The 21132-nt window shown below is 45.3% G+C and overlaps 1 protein-coding gene across 1 annotated transcript; it reads left to right on the forward strand.

Annotated features, from left to right (window-relative positions):
• The first annotated feature begins 13130 nt into the window (after window positions 1-13130).
• On the forward strand, window positions 13131-19109 carry Tex37 (testis expressed 37). The gene is made up of 4 exons (XM_005364774.2): window positions 13131-13225; window positions 14634-14670; window positions 16062-16154; window positions 18687-19109. The coding sequence occupies exons 2-4, from the start codon at window positions 14644-14646 to the stop codon at window positions 19107-19109; spliced, it is 543 nt and encodes a 180-aa protein (XP_005364831.1). The 5' UTR covers window positions 13131-13225; window positions 14634-14643.
• Window positions 19110-21132: the final 2023 nt, after the last annotated feature.

The following is a 21132-nucleotide window of genomic DNA, read 5'->3' on the forward strand; positions in this document are numbered from 1 at the left end:
TGAACTCAGGACCTCTGGAAGAGCAGCCAGTGCTCTTAACCTCTGAGCCATCTCTCCAGCCGTAGTGCAAAGTATCTTTAAGACTATGAAAGGCAGTGTGAGAAAGATTTGATAACTTGTACTTGTTGAATTTTGTTTGGTGAAGCTGTCCATTTAAACTGACAAAAACTCTTAGCTGTCAAACTGCATCAGAGATCTTTGAGAAGGATAAAATTTTACCTGAGTTACTGATTAAAAAATGACAGAGAACTTACTTGGTTGGCACCTAGAGCCCCTCCTCAGCGTCCTCCGTGGTTGCTGAGGGTCGTATTTGCCTTTTGCTGTTTAGTGCAGAGCCTGCCCGGATCCAGAAGATCCTGTGGGCTAAGGAATCTGTAGGAAGACAAGGCTACCTTGACCTGAGCAGCTAGGCTGTCGATTCCAGCGATTCTGTCCACTGTCTGGACATCTTCAGTTTGGATGAAAGGTAGTTTTGCCAGTGGTCAGTGCTTGACATTTGAAACCAAGTACGGATGGACGTTGTTTTGTGCCCATCTGTCTTCTGTCTTCTTTGGAGGAAGTAGAGTGCTGCTGCTAGGAGCCAACTTGTCTCTTTTTGTTATGAAAAGTTTTTAATAATTAAATATTTAAATGACATATTCCCCAGATCTCTGAGCAGTTGAGGGCTGATTACTGGATATAGATATGTATATAACTACAGTATAGAATCTGCTTGGAGAGCTGGGTCTGAGCTTGACTGTACTGGCACTTAACAGGTAAGATTTACACTGATAAAAAGAGAGAAAGAAGAAAAAACTGCTTGCAATAGAAGGTTAACTGATGGAGGAAGGTCATTGGTTAATTAAATAAAGAAGCTGCTTGCCCTGATAGGTTAAAACATAGGTGGGAGGAGTAAACGGAACAGAATGCTGGGAGGAAGAGGAAGTGAGGTCAGACTCGACAGCTCTCCTCTCGGGGGCAGATGCCTCAGAGACGCCACGCTCCCATCTCCAGGGCGGACGGGAGAGCTCTGCTCTCTGAGACACAAGCGATGAAGACCCAGGATGGACGTAGGCTAGAATCTCCCTGGAAAGCCACCTTGTGGGCTACAGCAGATTATTAAAGATGGGCTAGTCCAGGTGCGAGAGTTAGCCTAGAAGAGGCTAGATAGAAATGGGCCAAGTGGTGATTAAAAGAATACAGTGTCCGTGTAATTATTTCGGGGCATAAGCTAGCCGAGCCAGGCGGCTGGGGTGCTGGGGACGCAGCCCCGCCGCACCTATTACTACAGTTAATGGCAGAACTGACAATAGTAGAGAACAACTTAATATATTTTAAATCAGGGTTCGATTAAATATACCATATTTTATGTAAGAGACTTAAAAGTACATACCAATTTAAAACATGAGACTTATTGCTTTGTAATCTGGCATGAGATACAAAGAACAGACATTTAAAACATTTAACAGTTTGAGTTACATGTATGAATACACAGACAGAGTGAACAGGAATTGGGCAAAGTGGATGCTCTTGGTGGGCCCTGCCAAAGTCATGCCACTACACAAATCACACAGTCAACACTGGGGCACCAGGCAGGGAATACCTCAGTAACGATGGTGGGACATGGTCACCTGACCTGGCTCTCAGTTAAGATGGCAGTGAAGTTACCTGACCTCAGTTAAAATGGCGGTAAGGTCACTCATGTAATGGAGTTAACACCGGGGAACCAGGCAGGGAATACCTCAGTAAAGATGGCAGAACTTGGTCACCTGATCTGGCTCTCAGTTAAGATGGTGATGAAGTCACCTGACCTCAGTTAAGATGGTAATAAGGTCACCTGACCTCAGTCAAAATGGCAGCGGTCACATGTATGGAAGAGAGACCTAGAGATGTGACACGCACTGTTGCCAAGCTGCCATGCCACAAGCCATGGTGGGGAGCAAAGGCTGGAATTGAAAACAGCTGCCTCGTGGATCTGACCAATCCGCGGAACCAGCCATAGTGGAAAACTTTGAGGAAAAGTGGAGCCAGCAGGACAGTGGCAGAGCATTCACAGGCGGGTGGCTGATAGTTTGAGGGTTTATACCATAGCTGAAAATGTAAAAACCTGTGAAAAACACCACAGAACCTGTAGAAGAGTGGTCCTCCCTCTACAGGCTGGGTGTTAAAGCCTGACTGGCTCCAGTCTGGACAATTCAGAAGTCAGAGAAGTTTAGAGACCACTCTGAGCGGTCCTTCATGGCAGGTTGAAAAGAAAAGAAAAAGAAAGGCTAAAGAAAAATCTGGGGGACCATGTGTTATTCTTTTTTAAAAAATGCTGCAAGATCCCCGTGGCAGTAGGCAGCAGAAATGCTGTAGGTCCCAAATGGTGGCTGTGGGCCATGTGGCGGCAGACAGCAGGCCCTGGGAGCAGCCAGTCCCAGGCAGAGACGGCTGCTGGTCCCCAAGCAATGGCTGGTCCCAGGCAGGGAGATACACGGTGGGTGGGCAGAAGACAGAAACATGGATAGACAGGACATGCAGGGTGAGGTTGAATATTTATTCAGGGAGTTATGGAGGAGGAAAGGTGAAGGGGGGGACAGAGAGAGAGGGAGAGAGAGAGAGAGGAGAGGAGAAAGAGACAGAGAAGGGGGGAAGCAGAGAAGTGGGGAGGCAGAAGTGAAGCTGCCTCTCCGAGAGGAAGATGGAAAAGAGAGCGAGCTCAGGCCGGAAGCTGAAGATCAGCCTGCCTCAGCGGATGGGGAGGGGAATGGGTGTGGCTTGTCTCTTAAAGGGACCAAAACCATAACATTATGGGCACCCAAATCAAATGCACCTGACAGAATGTGCAGTGCTAGGGTGAGAAAACCAACCCTGGGTTGTCCAGTTACGTAGTTACAGAAAGCTCAACCATAACCATGAAGGCTGTGTTTGGGGATGGAAGGAGAAAACTCACCACCAAAGCTGCTGGTGTGTGTAGAGGTCAGCATTCAGGCAGATAGAATGCAGAGTTGTTTTAAAGAAACCTGGTTCCAGAGCCCAGGGGTCCAAGCATCCTTAGTCAGCCTGCCCACAGGCAGGAGGGAACATGGAGAGCCTGGCTGAGTCACAAACACCAATGTAATGGATTAAATGAAATGCTGCAGGTCCCCAAGTGGCAGCAGTGGTCAGCGGGTCCTGAGACCACAGTGGGCCATGAAGGCACCCAGTCCTAGGCAGGGAGCCGCGTGGCAGGTAAGAGACAGATAGGCTCACCATGCAGAGTGAGGTTAGATATTTATTTAGTGGGTTATGGAAGGGAAAGGGGAGAAGGGGGAAGAGCAGAGAGAAGGAGAGAGAGAGAGAGAGAGAGAGAGAGAGAGAGAGAACCAGAGGGGGCGGGAAGGAGAGGAGACACAGCAGCCTCTGTCCTGTTTTTACTTTTCTTTAGGTAAGATTTCATGTCACCCAGACAAGCCAAACTCACTAAGTAACCAAGAATGTTCAACTCCTGATGCCCCTGCCTCAGTCTCCCATGATTTAGGATTACAGTAGCTTGCCACCACCTTCAATTTCCTAGCCCTGCTAATTTGTTTATTTTCCCTTTAATACCTTTAATGCCAGCACTCATGAGGCAGAGGCAGGCAGATCTTTGTGAGTTCAAGGCCAGCCTGGTCTATCTACATAATGAGACCCTATCTTAAAACAACAACAAAAGATTCACTTTTATTTTTGTGTATGTGTGCATATGTCCATGTGTTCAGGTGTCCACAGAAGCCTGAAAAGGGCATCAGATCACGTGGACCTTACAGGTGTGGTAAACCAACCAGGGCAGGTGTTGGCAATGAACTAGGATCCTCTGGGAGAGCAACAAGCCCTCTTAAACACTGAGCCACCTCCACTTTTTATCCTGGGAACAGGGTCTTCCTAAAGTTTTCCCAGGCTGCCCTCAAACTTGTGATTCTCCTGCCTCAGCCTCCTGGCCTGTGTCACCTGCCCCACCTTAATCTTTTCTATTTTTCTGTTTTTGTTTTTCAAGACAGGGTTTCTCTATATTATAACTCTGGCTGTCCTGGAACTCACAGAGATCTACTTGCCTCTCTGCCTTCTGAGTGCTGGGATTAAAGGTATGTATCACCATGCTAGGCTAACCAGGTGTTCAAAGATAACAAGGATAGGACAAGAGTCAGACCTAGAGGAGCTTTGTATATTAGCTGACAAAGAGGTGTCCCCTAAAGGCAATAGGGAATCACAGCTCAGTTTTTTTTTTTTTTTTTTTTTTTGTTGTTGTTTTTGTTTTTTTTTGGTTTTTCGAGACAGGGTTTCTCTGTAGCTTTGGTCCCTGTCCTGGAACTAGCTCTTGTAGATCAGGCTAGATCTGATCAGGGTAGATATGATTATATTTCTTTGTATAACCGTATAAAATTCTCAAGAATAAAGAAAATTAAAAGGTGATTCATGGGTTGGAGGTAAAGCTCAGTTAGTAGCATGTTTGTTTAGTGTGCGTGACAATGTGGGTTCAAGGATCAGCATGACATACACCAGACATGCTGTTGATGCCTCCTCCCAGTACTCAAGCGATGGAGGCAGGAGGATCAGGAGTTCAAGACCATACTTGGCCATATAGCAACTTGAGCACAGCCTGAGATACAGGAGACCTTGTTTCCAAATAAATAAAAGTAAGTAAGTAAGTAAGTAAGTAAGTAAGTAAGTAAGTAAGTAAGTAAGTAAGTAAGTAAGTAAATCTTTTGGCAGGGTAGAGAACTGAGAGGAAGCAGAAAACTTAATTCAAAGCCCACAACAAGGGTCTGTCTTACGGAAATGAGACTAGGAAATGGTAGAACATAGGTGAAGGTCTGGAGGTTAACCACAGGGTTCTAGAGTTTTCTGTCTGGACTGTTTCACAAACAAGAGTGAGAACAAGCTTCAGGGAAGTAGAGTTCAGTTTTTGATCTGGTTAGATAAGAATTGTAATGAGTTATATATGTTATTTTACACATATATCCATGTGGCTTTGGTTTCTCTTAGCAAGGGTGGACCTCTGGTCTATTTAGTTTTGCTTTGGACCAGGTATCTTACATGGATTACTCATAAACTACTCATTGGAGACATTTTCATTTTCTTTGTCTTTTTCTGAAAATTTATTTGTTTATTTATTTAGTGTGTTGAGGGTGGGGGTGTTATAGAACTGGTGTGGCAGTCAGAGGGATACTTCTACCATATGTGACATGGGTATTCAACTTATGTCATCAGCCTTCATAGGAAGTGTGTTTACCCATTTACCCGTCCTACCCCCAACCCCTTTTATTTTAAAGACAAAGATCTCTCTATGCAATCTTGGCTGTCCTGGAGGTCTCTATGTAGATGGGGCTGGCCTCCCAAATGCTGGGATTAGAGGTGGGGGTCACCACTCCTGCTCACAAGCTGCTTTATTTGACTTTTCTATAAGAAGACCCAAAACTAAATGGACCACCTAGAATCAAACAAATGAGTGTTAAGGAACTGAGTTTAAACCCAAGTCCATATGCCCTGCATGAAGTCAGTCTGCATTCTCAAGCCACAACTCTTTATTCTGTTATATTTGTATGGTGTGATCTATATATTTCACCCAAGGATAGGACCATATCCTTGTTTACTTAATGTCCTCAATAACTAATGTACAGTAAAGGAGGGGCAGGGAAGAAGAGAGAGGAAGGAAAGGAATGGTGAAATCGTCTATGTAATGGTATGCATATATAGCTAATTGACTTTAGTCGATGACACGATTGCACTCAAGATTTTGTTGAGAAGAGAGTAACAAGTTCTAACCTGTTTATTTTGCATGTTATAAATGAATGCAAATAAAGAATCTCTGAAAGTGAAAACCAAATATATACACATATATGCACACACATACTTAAGGTCTGAGACACAGTAGTGTTTGCTAATAAAGTGAATAAGTAAAGGACATGGATCTGTGCAATTTTTTTTGAAATTTTTTTAATATTATTGTCACTTTTTTGGCATTATGTTTGATATTGCTGAAACAGAGAGAGGGCCCACTGAAGATCAACCTCAAATTATTTTTTCTTGTTGTTCCTCTTCCTCCTCGTTGTTTTTGTAAGCCTGGCTAGTCTTGAACTCATAATAGTTTACCTGTCTCTGCCTCCCAAACACTGGGATTACAGGTGTGGACTACCACCCCTGGCTTCTTCTCATTACTGTGTATTCCAATGGAGTGGAGCAGATCTAGAGTTTCTTGTTTTCCTGTCAAAGGTTTCATCAGACAATGTATCCTGAAAGATAGGACCATGGCAGATACCACCAAGGTTGCCTTCTGTTCATTGCAGACTTTAGTGTTTAGAAGAATTCCTGCAAAATCTCACTGATTTCCAGTTGGGCATGGTGGTTTATGCCTTTAATACAAGCACTTAGCAGGTAGAGGAAGGCAGGTCTCTGAGTTAGAGGCCATTCTGGTCTACAGAAGGAGTTCCAGGACAGCCAGAGCTACACGGAGAAACCCTGTCTCAAAAAAAAAAAAAAAAAAAAAAAAAAAAGACAAACAAAAAGTTAATTTCAATGCCTTCCCTATCAAATTCTGTTTTGGAAAATCTGGGCTGGGGCAAGAGAGTCTGTATTCCCTGCCATCACCGAAGGAGCACAGATACTCCCTCACCTCCAAAGTGTCTGCGATTCAGTGCCTTTTCCTCAGCTTTCTGTTGCCAGCTCTGTGTTCTGAGGAGCAAGCAGGCAGGCTGACCCCAAAGTGACTGGCTGGTCTGTCAACACCACCCCAGGTAGATGCTCCTCTCTGTGCCTTATTCCAATGTGATGGCATAAAGGGAGATGCTCTCCCAGATTACATGTCCAGAGCCAGGGCGAGCTCCCAGAGAATGGAGGTGTGACTTACTGATCACCTTGCCCTTTCAACATCTAAATGGCCTGACCCAGCACTGACCTGGACGCGTGGCTCAAAAAGCACTGGAAAGAATTTAGAAAAGTTGACAGAGGAATCAGGAGGCAAAATAACTCAGCTAATATGTTGCAGTAATTGTGGGCCTAAGAAAGGTCTCTGAGGTGCTTTCAGCTCTTTGTGGCACAAACCCCCCTCCTTGTTATCTCTGCCATCAGCAGCAGCAACAGGTCCTTACTGACCACCCACAGGACACGTCCTACACATCATGGGGCAGAGATCCTGACACCTGTCATCGCCCATTCCATTTCCAAGCTTTTAGGCAGAGAGGTCTTACCCATCTCTCTTCAAGGATATCACAATGACATTTTAATATCTTCACAAAATGGTTTTCTTCCTCCATAGCAGTCCTTCTGATGAACTATCTTACTTTCTTTAAATAACACTAATACTTTGCATTGTTTTGCATCTAAGTTATTTTATCAGTTTCCATTAATGTAGATTTAGGTACATGCAGGTTCTTGTGATTTTACATCATAAAGAACCATATTATGCCTGTCTTTGCATAGAGGGATCAATTGCTGCTGTAAGATCATATCTAGGAAGGCATTTGCTAGGTTAAAAACTTGATTTGAGCTCTTGGCATTTGAGCAAATATTACCAATCACCTTCAAAGGTTATGTTAGTTAAGACACCTAACAATAAGGTAAAAGGAGACAAGTTTTTTTTTTCCATTTCAATACTTGATATATATATCAGGAAGTAGGTGTAACTTGGATTTAATACTTTATTTGAGACAGAGTTTCATATAGCCCAGGCTGACCCAAAACTCATTTCATAGATGAAGGTGTCCTTGAATTCCTAATCCTCCTGCCTCTACCTCTCAAGAGCTGAAATTACAAGCATACACCAACACACCTTGCTTCTTTGGATGGATAGACCTTTTAAAATCTCCTGGGGACTGGAGAAATGGCTCAGCGGTTAAGAGTACTGGCTGCTCTTCCAAAAGTCCTGAGTTCAATTCCCAGCAACCACATGGTAGGTCACAACCACCTGTAATGAGATCTGGTGCCCTCTTCTGGCCTGCAGGCACACATGCAGGCAGAACATGTATATATAATAAATAAATATTAAAATAAAATAAAAGCTTGTATATTGGTGTGTGTGTGTGTGTGTGTGTGTGTGTGTGTGTGTGTGTGTGTGTGTGTGTGGAGTATTCACTCTCCTGTGTGGTCAGAGAAGAACTTTCAAAAGTCGGTTTTCCTACTGTAGGAGTTCTGGTATCAAACTCAGGTTCTCAGGCTTGGCAGCAAGTGCCTTTACCCAGAATCCTCTCACTGGCCCTGTGATTGGATATCTTAACAACATAACCATTAGGCAGGAGGAGTAAGCTAAACCTAAGGACACAGCAATCGCCATTAGTAGAATAGGAAGATACTTGGTTCATTTGTGTGTCTGTCTTAAATAATGTCCTTGTTGGGCTAGAGAGATCGCTCAGTGGTTAAGAGAATTTGTTGCTCTTGCAGAGGACCTGGGTTCAGTTCCAGCACCTACATGGTGACTCACAACCATCCATAACTCTAGTTCCGGGGGAACCTGACACCCTCTTCTGGCCTCTTTGGGCACGAGGCACACAATACAGTATATATACATAGGGCATCTATTTTGTTTTATTTGCAATCCTGATATTGAAAGTCTCATGCAAACTAAGCAAGAACTTATCCCCCAGCATTCTTTTTACGTTTTTTGTTTGTTTTTTGAGACAGGGTTTCTCTGTGTCCTGGAACTCACTCTATAGACCAGGCTGGCCTCGAACTTTTAGAGGTCTGCCTGCCTCTGCCTCCCATTTGTGCGACTTTGACTTTTTTTTTTTAAGACAGGATCACCCTGTCTGGCCTTGAACTCGTCATGTGGCCCAGACTGTCCCTGAACTTATGATCCTCCTGCTTTAGTCACTAGTAGTTGGGTTCACAGGCTCACCTAACCAGGTCTGGTTCTGGTACAGATAGTCTGTGAGATTAGTTATGCTCAGTAAGAAAATACAGAAACATGTAGCTTAGCAGTGGAAGGCAAGTGACGCTGAATTAGCTAGCCATCCTTTGTGGCTAATTCAATCTAAGTAGGCTAAGGGTTGCCCAGCTAGCTGGTAATGCATTCTTTGGGGGTTTGTCTCTGAAGGTGTATCCAGATAGAGAAGCACTTCATACAGACTGAGAGGATTTCTCAGGGTGTGAGCTTCAAATCAATTTTATTATAGTCTGTTATTCTTAGTTCTTTATTTTATTGTTAGGTGCTGTCTTTAGTGGTGTACGTTGCCCAACTTATAGATCATATTTTTATCAGAGGCGTGTCCAGGAAAAGGGGGCTGTATTTAGGGTGTGGTGCTCAGCACTTCAGGACGCCACTGGGGTCTTGGGATATACCTGCTAGACATTTTATTGAACAATGAAGTGAGAGGCCCTGAATTCTTAGGTCTCTTTAATGATTCTAGCGGCTTTTGATAGTATTCTCTCCTGAGCAGTGAGTCCCCCCCCCCCCCCTTTTCCCTGCACAGTCCAAGCTCCTTGCAAGCTCTAGGTTCCAGCTCTCTCCTCTAAAGAACAGTAGGGGGCGACCGTGACAGCATCGTTTCCTGTTTCAATCTTAAAACTACAGACTTGTTGGAGAAGCGTCTTCAGAGTAGATTATTCTACGGTTGGGGACAGAGAAAGGTGACGACAGATAGCAGGCCAATACCATGAATCTCAGGCCCTGTGAAATGGAGGTTACTTGGCTGCTCCTGGAGAAAGCTGATCTTCAGGGACCCTCGGATGGGGAAAGGGCAGAGCCTGACAGCTCCTGGTGCAGCAGCATCACGTGGCGACAGATCTCGCTAAACTAACTCTGTCGTTTCCAGAGCTGTCTCCTTGACAGTGGAGCTAGTGACCCACTGCTTTGAAATGGCACAGCATCCTCACTAGACAGCACAGCCTCTCCTAGAGATGTGGCAATCTCATGGGACATCTTTAGCTAGTAGCTTCCTCCCATCCCGTTGTGCCAAAGAACATCTCCCTTACCTGGCTGGTTGTTTCCGAAGGGAAGGGGGCTTAATTTGTGGTGAGGGAAAATGCCTGTTTGGTAATAGAGCCACCTGCCCCGCCCCCAGGCTCTAGGAGAGGGCGTGCTACTTTGTAATGTGGCCTGACTGTTTGTGTTTCTGGAGTTTAGGGAAAGGCTGCTTCTAATTAAAGGCATAAATGCTTTAATCCCTGGCCTGGGGGCTTCCCATGGTGTACTAACCCTGTTAGGAAGGAAGCGGATTGTAATCCCTTTAATAGAAGCCTGGAGGAATCAGGGCTTCTTGACTTGGGAGAATTTCCTCCTGTGATCTAACAATACTAACAGACTGAATTTGCATCGAAATTTGGGGGCCAGGCTCTCCCTTCAGGGTACAGGAGCTAAAATGTGATTTACACTAAGGGTTTGGGGGGATTGTGCGGTAATACTAGTATACATACTAGACCCAGAATGAAAAAGCTAAATGTGCATCACCCCCTTTGCTTTTCACAGACAACCTGTAAGTGTGTGTTTGGACAAGTGTTTTGTCAACGAAGAGGTGGTTATTCTCACTGGAGGAGGGAGGGAGGGACTGCAGAACAAAAGATGTTCCTGGGAGCCCTGGTTGTTCCCATGATCCTGGTTATTGGATTCTGTCCACATAGTCTCCCTGCCCCCCCCCCCAGCTTTTTGCAATCTTTTAAATACTGTTTAATTTAGCACAATCAGGCTTCTGCAGTACTATTGGTTACTAAATTTTCATTTAATACATCTTACCCTACACTACACAATGTGTCCCCACACACATCCACAGTGATATCGGGAAGCAGAGATAGGAGGACCCTTGAGGTCAGGATCAAGTTGCACAATTACAGGGAAAGCTATACAAAGCAAAACAAGACAAAGTTTACATTCCAGCTTATTTCCCTTCCCTTACAAATGTAGAAAACATATGTTTGCATGTTAGTAAAGGAAATACTTGAGAGGTATATAACTCTGGATGGTGGTGGTGCAAGTCTTTAATCCCAGCAAATGGAAGGCAGGGGCAGGTGGATATCTGTGAGTTGGAGACCAGCTTGGTCTGTAGAGTGAATTCCAGGATAGCCAGGGCTACAAAGAGAAACCCTGTCTCTAAAACACAAGAGAGAGAGAGAGAGAGAGAGAGAGAGAGAGAGAGAGAGAGAGAAGTGAGGACTGTGGAGATGGCTCAATTAGTTGGTACAGTATTTACTACACTAGCATGAGGACCTGAGTTCAGATCCCCCCACCCACATGGCAGAACATATCTGAGCTCTCAGTGCTGTGGACTGAGAGAGGAGGATCCCTCCAGCTCACTGGCCAACTAGTCTACCTGTTATGAAACTGCTTGAGGGGGACCCTAGTGGGGGAGCCCAAGATGGGTGAGGCACAAAGATGGCCAGAGAGATAGAACTTAAGTTTTATTGGGGGAAGGGAAGGGAGAGAGAGGAAGAAGAGAGAGGAGAGAGAGAGGAGAGAGAGAGAGAAAGAGAGAGAGAGAGAGAGAGAGAGAGAGAGAGAGAGAGAGAGAGAGAGAGAGGACAGGAAAAGTCCTGCATGCCCCTTCAGAAGAGCATCAGGAAGGAGAGAATGGAGTAGCAGAGCTTGTCTCTTAAAGGGACCTTTGCACCTGCAGAGTGGCATAGCAGCCATAGGACCCTGGACTGGCTAGGATAATGCCTGAATCCTAGCACTACCCAAATTAGGTGACATCCTGTCTCCAAAGCTAAGGTGGGAAGTGATGCACACATATGCACACACACACGTACACACAGATACATAAATACCACACATACACAAAGGAGCATGTTGTATTGTATTGTAAAAAGTTAAATTTAGGATGATGTGAAAATCTGGGTTGTAGTCTGTGGTGAGGAAGACTGGACTGGGAACAACACGGAATTCCAGTCTCCAGCAAAGGACTCTCTGGAGTAAAGTTACCCATCATCCAGGCTGCTCTGTCAAGTGCCAAGTAAAGAAATAAACTTACGTTCTGTCTCTATGCACTTGGCAATCTCATTTGCCTTTTTGTGACTAGTTTTTGAACTGAGATTAATGCTTTCAAGTTTCATCCCCTGTAGCATGGGTCAGAACTTTCTGAGTCATAGGTGCAGTAAATCTGCACCACATTTCAGTCAACTGCTGGTTAGGCATCATTTATTCCGCTGCTCTGGGAGCAGCATCCATTGTCTCTGATTCCCTGCTTTTAATTCCTTTTGATTTATGACTAGAAGTGAAATTTCCAGATCACATGGTTCTTTTCTGCGTTTTTGTTTTGTTTTGCTTTGTTTTTGTTCCTTTGTTTTTAGAGATGGGGTTTCTCTGTGTGTAATACTGGCTATTTTGGAACTTGCTCTGTAGACCAGATTGGCCTCATACTCACAGAGATCCACCTGCCTCTTCCTTCTGAGTGCTGGGATTAAAGGCGTGCACCACCACCACTTGGCCTCCATGTGCTTTTTAAACATTTATTTATATTTCCATGTGCACATGGTGGTCAGAGGGCAACTTTCAGGAGTTGGTTCTCTCTTTTCACCTTGTAAATGCCAGGTTCAAACACAGGTAGTACCACTTGGTGGCAAGAATCTTTCCCTGCTGAGCCAGCCATCTTGTAGGCCCCTGTGCTTAACTTTTGAGAAACTTCCAACCTAATTTCACTAGATAAACCATTTTACATCACCAACAATAGCGTATGAGAGCTTTACTCTCTGAATCCTCAGAAATACTTGGTACTTTCTGCTTTGGGTTGTTTGTTTTTTATTGATTGATTGATGATTGTTTTCAAGACAGGGTTTCTCTGTGTAGCTTTTTGGAGCCTGACCTGAAAGTCGCTCTGGTCTAAGTTGCTCTGTAGACCAAGCTGGCCTCGAACTCACAGAGAATCCGTCTGCCTCTGCCTCCCAAGTGCTGGGATTAAAGGCCTGTGCCACCACCACCAGCTGGTTGGTTGTTTTTAAATAGCCTTACTAATATTTGCAAAAGAGAGTAAGACACAGGCTGATGTCATCAACCAATTACTTCTCCTGGCAATAGCCTGATCTGTAGAGTATTGAAAAGCATCTCCCCTCCAGTACCATCCAATCAGGTTTATTCTGGCCCAGTGGGTCCAGATGTACTGAGACTCCAGAAGTGGTAAGCCAGGGACAGGGGAACTGACATTCAAGAGGGGTGGCTGGCTACCCACGTCACAATGACCAGGGCCAATGACCAAAGCAGATTCAATTGTGTAGGTCAGGGCTGATCTCAGGAGTGGGTGTGTCAGTGAGACAGTGCCAACAGGACTCTCCATACAGCAGGGACACCTGGGGTTGGAAGGACAGGAACACTGAGTCTTGTCAAAAGGTAAGGTAGACTCTGAACTAAAACAGACCCTCACCCAGGGTAGAAGCTGTCTGCATTCAGGAAGGCAGAAATGTGGAGCATCAGCTGAGGTCTGTCTGGCCAGTAGCTGGCCAGGTCACAAATGCCTGATCAGCTTGGAGCTCTGGGCAGAGAGTTGCTGAGGGTGAAATGCAGAAATGGTTGCTGGGGATGTGTTCAGTTGGTGGCTTATCTAGTATACATGGGGCTCTAAGTTTGGTTCCTAGCATCACATAAACCAGGCATGGTAGTGCACTTTTGCCTTTTGGTTTCTTCTTTTCTTTCTTTCTTTCTTTCTTTCTTTCTTTCTTTCTTTCTTTCTTTCTTTCTTTCTTCCTTCCTTCCTTCCTTCCTTACTTCCTTACTTCTTTCCTTTCTTTCTTTATTTCTTTTTTTCTTTCTTTCTTCCTTTCTTTGTCTTTGAGATAAGGTCTCTCTATGTAGCCCTAGCCCTGGCTGGACTATAACTCACTCTGTAGACCAGGCTAGTCTTGGACACACAGAGATCCACCTGCCTCTGCCTCCTGTGTACTGAGACTAAAGGTGTGTGGTATATACTTGTAATACCTGGAACTTGAGGTTGACATAGGGAGATCAGGAGTTTGAGATAATTCTCAACTACACAGAGGTTTGAGGCCAGCCTGGGCTGCATGAAACCCTGTCAGAAAGGTGTGAGAGACAGACAGACAGAGAAAAACAGACAGACAGACATACAGACAGGCAGAGACACAGACTGACAGAGACACTGAAACACAGAAACCCATAACATGGCTTCCCTTAAGACTTCAGGACTGGGCACAAGGATTGGACCTTCATGCTTATCCTTCACATGCGAATGCCTCACAACTTTCTTTACCTTGGACATCCTGCTTTTGACCTGGGGAGCTGGAGCCCCAGGCCTGGGCTTTGCCTCCTCCGGGTAGGATGACAGGATGGTAGGTTCACACTGGATGGAAAGATCCCACTCTGTGTGTGTCTCTGCAACACAGTATCAGTGATTAATGTGTTAGAAGCTCAGAATGGCCATGCTGGGGGATTTACAGCCTAGGGATTGGCGGATGCTGTAAAGTCATGGCTTCTGTTCTTTCATAAACTGGTTATCAAACTTGCCTTGCTGTTTGATGCACCTTTTGGCGAGGCAGAGCTGATATTTTGAGTGAATTCTAATTCCTCTGAATCCTGCACTATAGCTCCTTTGTCACAGGGCACCATACACCCATCCCTAGGGCCTCCACTGGCTCCAGGGAATATGTAAGGCAGAATTTTAGGGAAGGTGGAGAGGGATGGACTAAGGGGACCGGAGCAGTCCTGCCTGCTTGCATAGCTGTGGAAATAGTGGGATATTGCCCCTGCTTGAAGCAGAGCAGGGCTAACTGATATGTCTTTCTAGGTCCTTGGCCATGGCACGTGTGGTGAACCCCAAAAAGGTGAGCAATGTAGGTTTTTGTCCCCTCTAACATGTTGGAGGGAGGCCGCTTGTTTCATTCCTGGCCACTTAGTCCCCAAATAATCACACAGAAACCATATTATTTAAATCACTGCTTGGCCCATTAGCTTTAACTTCTTATTGGCTAGCTCTTACATCTTAATTTAACCCATCTCCATTAATCTGTGTATTGCCATGTGGCAGTGGCTTACCTGGTAAAGTTCTCAGCATCTGTCTCTGGCTGCCATTTCTCTCTGACTCCACCCTTCTTTCTCCCAGCATTCTGTTTAGTTTTCCCTGTCTAGCTCTGTCCCCTATAGCTCTGCTATAGGCCCAAAGCAGTTCCTAAATTAACCAATGTATTCACAACATACAGAGGGGGATCCCACATCACTCAAACTCACAGAGTTCCACCTGGTTCCACCTCCTCAATTAAATCACCACACTTGGCTAAATTCTTTTTGTTTACCTTAAAAAGAAAGATTTGCTTACTTTTATTTATTTATTTTTTTGTGTGTATGTGTTTTGCATTTATCCATGTGTATGTGTGTGCCTGGCACTCACAGAAGCCAGAAGGCGGCATTGAATATCCTGGAACTGAAGTTATCTCTGGCTGTGAGCCTCTATATGGGTGCTGGGAACTGAACCCAGGTTCTCTACAAGATCAGCAAGTGCTCTTAACAGCTGACCCATCTTTCTGTCACAGTTTGCTCGTTCTTTGGTGGTTTTTGTTCTTTGGCGTCAATGTTTTTGTTTTTGAGACAAGGTCTCTTTCCTTAGTCCTGGCTGTCTTGGAACTCACTATGTAGATTAGGCTGGCCTTGAACTCACAGAGATCACTTGCCACTGTCTCCCAAATGCTGGGATTAGAGGTGTGCACCACCACGCCTGACTAGCAGCCAGTGTCTTCTGTGGTCCATGTGCCTTGTAATCTTGAACTTTCTGCTTCTACCTCCCAAGTGCTGTTTTATAAGTGTGTACCACCATACCCAGCTACTTCATTAAATTATTTTTTTAAGATTTATTTGTGTGTGTATGTGTGTGTGCAGATGCCCTCAGAGGTCAGACTGTGCTCTCCTGGAGGAACACCTGCCAGGCATATTACTGAAGCAGAGGGGAAAGGAGGAAGGTTTTTGTTTTTGAAAGCTGGGGCATTAGGAGGTGGGAGGCTGACTGGGGAAAGTGACATTTGATCCGGATCTTAGAATATGCATAGGAGTTTGCCCACTGGCAAAGAGAACAGTTTTGTTTTTATCAGGCAGCAAGCATGTGCCAGGCTCCTGTGACCATGGAAGGATGCCAGGCCCCAAAGCTGGCAGTTATTTTATGGTCAATGAGCTTTAGGCTGAAGAACGACAGGGCCAGGCTCTTGTTTAATTTTCTCTCTTCTAGAACTACGTGGACCTAGACATATACCAAAGTTCGTACATGGTCGACTATAAGCCCTTTGGAAAGCACAAATACTCCAGAGTCACACCACAAGAGGTAGGGAGAGTTGCAGGTCTCTTATCCAATCTATGATTCCCTGGGATGATCTTTATTATTTTATTTTGTATGTGTTTCCCCTGATGTGTGTGTGTGTGCGCGCTACAAGCATACAGTGTCTTAAGAAGTCAGAAGACAGTGTTGGACCCTCTGGAACTAGAATGCTGGATGATTGTGAGCCACCAAGCCAGTGCTGGCGACTGATCCTCAACAGGTGCAACAAATGCTCTTAACCACTGAACCATTTCTCCAGGCCCATGATTTTTACTTTAGTGTGGACATTGTGGCTTTTAAAATAGCCAGTGGCTGGGGACTTCACTTAGAGGTTTTGCACGTTTGTATGTGTGTACACATGCATGCATGTGATATGCCAAAATATATAGCACACGAAAAACTGGAAGCATTATACATTTATAGTTTAAATATAAACTATATTTATATATAATATATAATACCACTGAGAGACTCAGCAGGTAGAGGTACTTGCCACCAAGCCTGAGTTCAATTCCTAGAACTCACATGGTAGAGGCAGTGAACTAACTCTCACAGTTGTTTTCTGAATTCCACATATACCATGGCATGTGTGTATACCTCCACATAGACCGTGGTGTGTATACATGCATATGCAATAAATTACTAAATGCAGCAAAAATTTAACACTGATAGAACCAGCACTAACGTACCCATTATTAACCAGCTTAAGCATGGCATATGTAAAAGCACTCCTTTGCTTACTTCCATATTCTGAATGTTAGCTTAATGTGTTTGTAGAATTCCTTTAATTTTTCATGTTGTTTATTTTGAAATAAGGTCTCATGTGGTCTAACCTTAAGCTTGCTATATAGCCAAGGATGCACTTGAGCTTGAATTTCTGATACTTCTGCTTCCTCCTCTTGAGTACTGGGAAGACAGGCATGTGCACAAGATAGCACGTGGTGCTGGGGACTGAACTCAGAATGGCAGGCACTCTATCAATGAGCTATACACCAGACCTAGCCCCCCTCCTCTTTCTCTTCTATTCTGCCTCTCCTCTTCTTTCCTTTTAAAGAGGGAATTAATTGAGCTGGGGAGATTACTCACTTGGTAAACTACTCTCTGTACAAGCACAAGGATCTGAGTTTGATCCCTAAAATCCACTTAAAAAGCCAGGCAGAGTAGCATGTGCTTATAATCCCAGTCCTAGGGAGGCTGAGACAAGCAGATCCCTGGAGCTCATTGGTTATGTAGTCTACCCAGATGGGCACCAGCGAGAGACCCTGTCTCAAAAGACAAGGTGGATGGTCCCTGAGAAACAACATATGAGGTTGATCTCTGGCTTCCACATGTGCTCGTACAGATGTGCACACAACCCCACCCCATCCCTGTGTGTCTCAACAGTGCACGTGCACGCGCGCACACACACACACACACACACACACACACACACACACAAATAAAATGTACTATGTAATGAAAACCGATTCATGTGTAGTTGGTCTGCATACATATATGTGCATCATATGTATGCCTGGAGTCCACGGAGGCCAGAGGAGGGCGTCAGATCTTTTGGTATTGTAGTTAACTATTTTTAAGCTGCCATGTAAGTACTGGGAACCAAACTTCAACCCTTTGCAAGAGCAGCAAGTGCTAATAACCAGTGAGCCATCTCTCCAGCCCCATATTCATGCGAATTATTCATACCCTTCTGTAGCTTTCCGTCTTGCTAAGCATCATGGGTATCACTCATTCTCTGTGTAGTTTTACGCTTTACAAACTCTTCACAATGTGGGTGTCCTTTCCCTTCGGGGACATTTGGGCTGTTTTTGCCCCACTTGGATGTTTCTGTGAAGAGGAAGCGCATCCTAACGTGCCAGAGCTTCTCCTGGCAGGAGTGGGGTTGCTAATTCTCAAGTGTCAGGGCAATGCAGTTTCCCCTAAAAGCTTACTCTGGTTCATACCATTCCTAGCAGTGGGTGGCCATGGTGACACCGTTGTCTTTCATAGCTTGAAAGGTCTCACAAATTAGGTAAGTATGGAATCATATAATGTGCAGCCACAATTTTCTTTTTGTTTTGATTTTTGAGACAAGGTTTGTCTCTCTATAGAGCCCTGGCTTTGTGGTACTGGCTTTATAGCCCAGGATATAAAGAATTCAGAGTTCCACCTGCTTCTACCTCCCAAGTGCTGGGATTAGAAGTGTGTGCCCCATTGCCTGCCTTTTTCCTTTTTAAACTTTATATTTATGTCTGTATGTATGTGAAGTACACGTATGCTAGGATGCCCACACAATATATGTCCGTGCATTCCTAAAGTCCACAGAAGCCACAGGAGTGTCAGATCCTTGGGAACTGGAGTTAGAGATGGTTGTGAGCCACCGCATGGGTTCTGGGAATGGCGCCTCTGTCGTTTGCGAGAGCAGCCAGTGCTCGAGCTAGTCAAGTCTTCTCTCCAGCCCTGAACTTCACATTTTTTTTATAGCAGTGTGCATTTTGTCTGCCGTGCTTTGAGGGACACTGCCGCGGTGACCTTTCTGTCTTCTCTTTGTTTCTACAGCAGGCCAAGCTTGCCACTCAGCTCCGGAACAAAGAGTTTTACCGGCCCATGCCCAACCCCAACCCCAAGTTGGAAGATGGGTACCCCGCCTTCAAAAGACCCTACATGACTGCAAAAGACTTGGGAGTCCCTGGCTTCTTCCCACCACAGAAACGGGCAATCCCTGTGAAGGATGAGGGCAGGTTCACCAGCACCTGCCGTTTTGCATACCCAGCTTCCCTGGCTCTGTATCTGGCCCAGTGTGAGCCCTACTTGCTTCACCAGAGGTCAGACTTCCCGTGCCTCATGGAGCCTGAGCGGCAGCCTGCTCCAGAACTGGGCAAAGGCCACCTTCTACTCCCTGGCTGTCCCTGTTCTTCTCAGCAGAGAGTCAAGGTCCCCATCTTGAATAGGTGGGGCCCCTTGATGCCATTTTACCAGTAGAAGTGTGATACACCTGTTGTTTCAATGCATGAAGAAATTCCATGCCGGGGCTCACAGAGAAGGCACCAAAAAATAAATCCGGGAAGATATTCCTTATGACGAGCGGTGGTGTGTCGTCATAATAACCCCAGTGCAGGGGGAGGGAGGGAAGGGAATTAGGAGGGAAAAATCAGTGTGTGTGCTCAACTGGAATTAATGTCATTTTTATTTTTTATAGCTTTTTGGGGGTGTGTATGTCGAATGCATGTGTATGTGTGGGGGCGTTGGCACCTGAATGCTACGGTACACAGGTGGAGGTCGGAGGACAATCTCAGGTGTCAGTTTGTTGCTTGTTACTGCTTACCCTAGGCTGGCTGGTCACGAGCTTCTAGGGTACGCATGTGTCCTGTCCCTGCTTCCCATTTGGTCGAGGAAGCGCTGGGATTAAAGATGTGCTATTGCACCTGGCTTCACATGGGTTCTGGGGATTCAAACTCATGCTTGAGCCATCTCCCCAGCCCATCCTTTTTTTTTTTTTTTTTTTTGGTGGGAGTGGGTTTTTTTTTCTTTCCTTTTTAAAAAATTTATTTTGGAGCCGGGCGATGGTGGCGTACGCCTTTAATCCCAGCACTCGGGAGGCAGAGGCAGGAGGATCTCTGTGAGTTCGGGACCAGCCTGGTCTACAGAGCTAGTTCCAGGACAGTCTCCAAAGCCACAGAGAAACCCTGTCTCGAAAAACCAAAAAAAAATTTATTTTGGTGGAGGGCAGGGACAGAAGAGCTGTACACTGTGTGCTTGTGGAGGTCAGACGACAATTTTTTTTTTTTTTTTTTTTTTTGGTTTTTCAAGACAGGGTTTCTCTGTGGCTTTGGAGCCTGTCCTGGAACTAGCTCTTGTAGACCAGGCTGGTCTCGAACTCCCAGAGATCCTCCTGCCTCTGCCTCCCAAGTGCTGGAATTAAAGGCGTGCGCCACCACCGCCCGGCCAGAGGACAATTTGTGAGAGTCAGGTCTCTGCGGCCATCACAGGAGCCCTGGGGGGAGGCTTTGAACTCAGGTTCTCAGGCTTGGCAGCAAGTGCCCTTACCTGCTGAGCATCTCACTGGCCCTTGGTGAGGAGTTTTGAAACAGGGTCTCATTCTATAGCCCAGCTGGCCTTTAATCTTATGGGATGTTCCATTTTAGCTTTCCACACTCTGGGACTGCAGGCGGGAGACACTAGGGCATATTCTTTTACACTGAAGTCTTTCTTCTAATGAGCTGAGCTCCCCTTCTGTCCTATGCCACAGATTTAACAATCTCTAAGTGCAATTACGTGAGGATTGCACTTTTTTTTTATTAATTTTACATATCCCAGTTCTCCCTCTCTGTTCTCACCCCACCCCCACCCACCTTCCCCTCACCTCATTCCCATCTGCTCCTCAGGGAGGGTATGGCCTCCTGGAGTTAACAAAGATCGACCCATCATTGCATTGAGGCCTCCCCTCTGTGTCTAGGCTGAGCAAGGTATCTCTCCATAGGAAATGGGATCCAAAAAGCCAGTGCATGTACTAGGGACAGATCCTGGACGACGGCCAGTGGCCTCATAAACTGCCCAATCCACCTAGGCTCACACGTTTAACTGGGACTATGGAAGTCAGCTTGCAATAAGCTGAAAAGAGCCACAGAAGCAGCCCCGCTGTGAAGTCCCACTGTTTTAGGCATTTTCTGACAGATATGATTAGAATGTCTTTCCAGAGCGCTTGGGTACTGGACATTGACTTCCGAGGATGTAGAACGCTGGTATTTGGAAGTGAGGTGTTTGGGAGATAATTAGAATTGGAGGAGGTAATGAGGAAGGGTGACCATAATGATTTTGTGTCTTTATTATTTTGGTATGTGAATGGATGTTTTGCTTATCTGTGGACCATGTGCATACCTGGTTCCCTCAGAGGCCATAAGAGCATGTCAGATCCTGGAGTTACAGATGGTTGTGAACCTTCATGTGGGTGCTGAGAATCAAACCTGAGTCCTCTGGAAGAGCAGCCAGGGATCCATCATTAACC

Source organism: Microtus ochrogaster, assembly GCF_000317375.1.
Source record: "Microtus ochrogaster isolate Prairie Vole_2 chromosome 14 unlocalized genomic scaffold, MicOch1.0 chr14_random_3, whole genome shotgun sequence".
Classification (NCBI taxonomy): Eukaryota; Metazoa; Chordata; class Mammalia; order Rodentia; family Cricetidae; genus Microtus; species Microtus ochrogaster.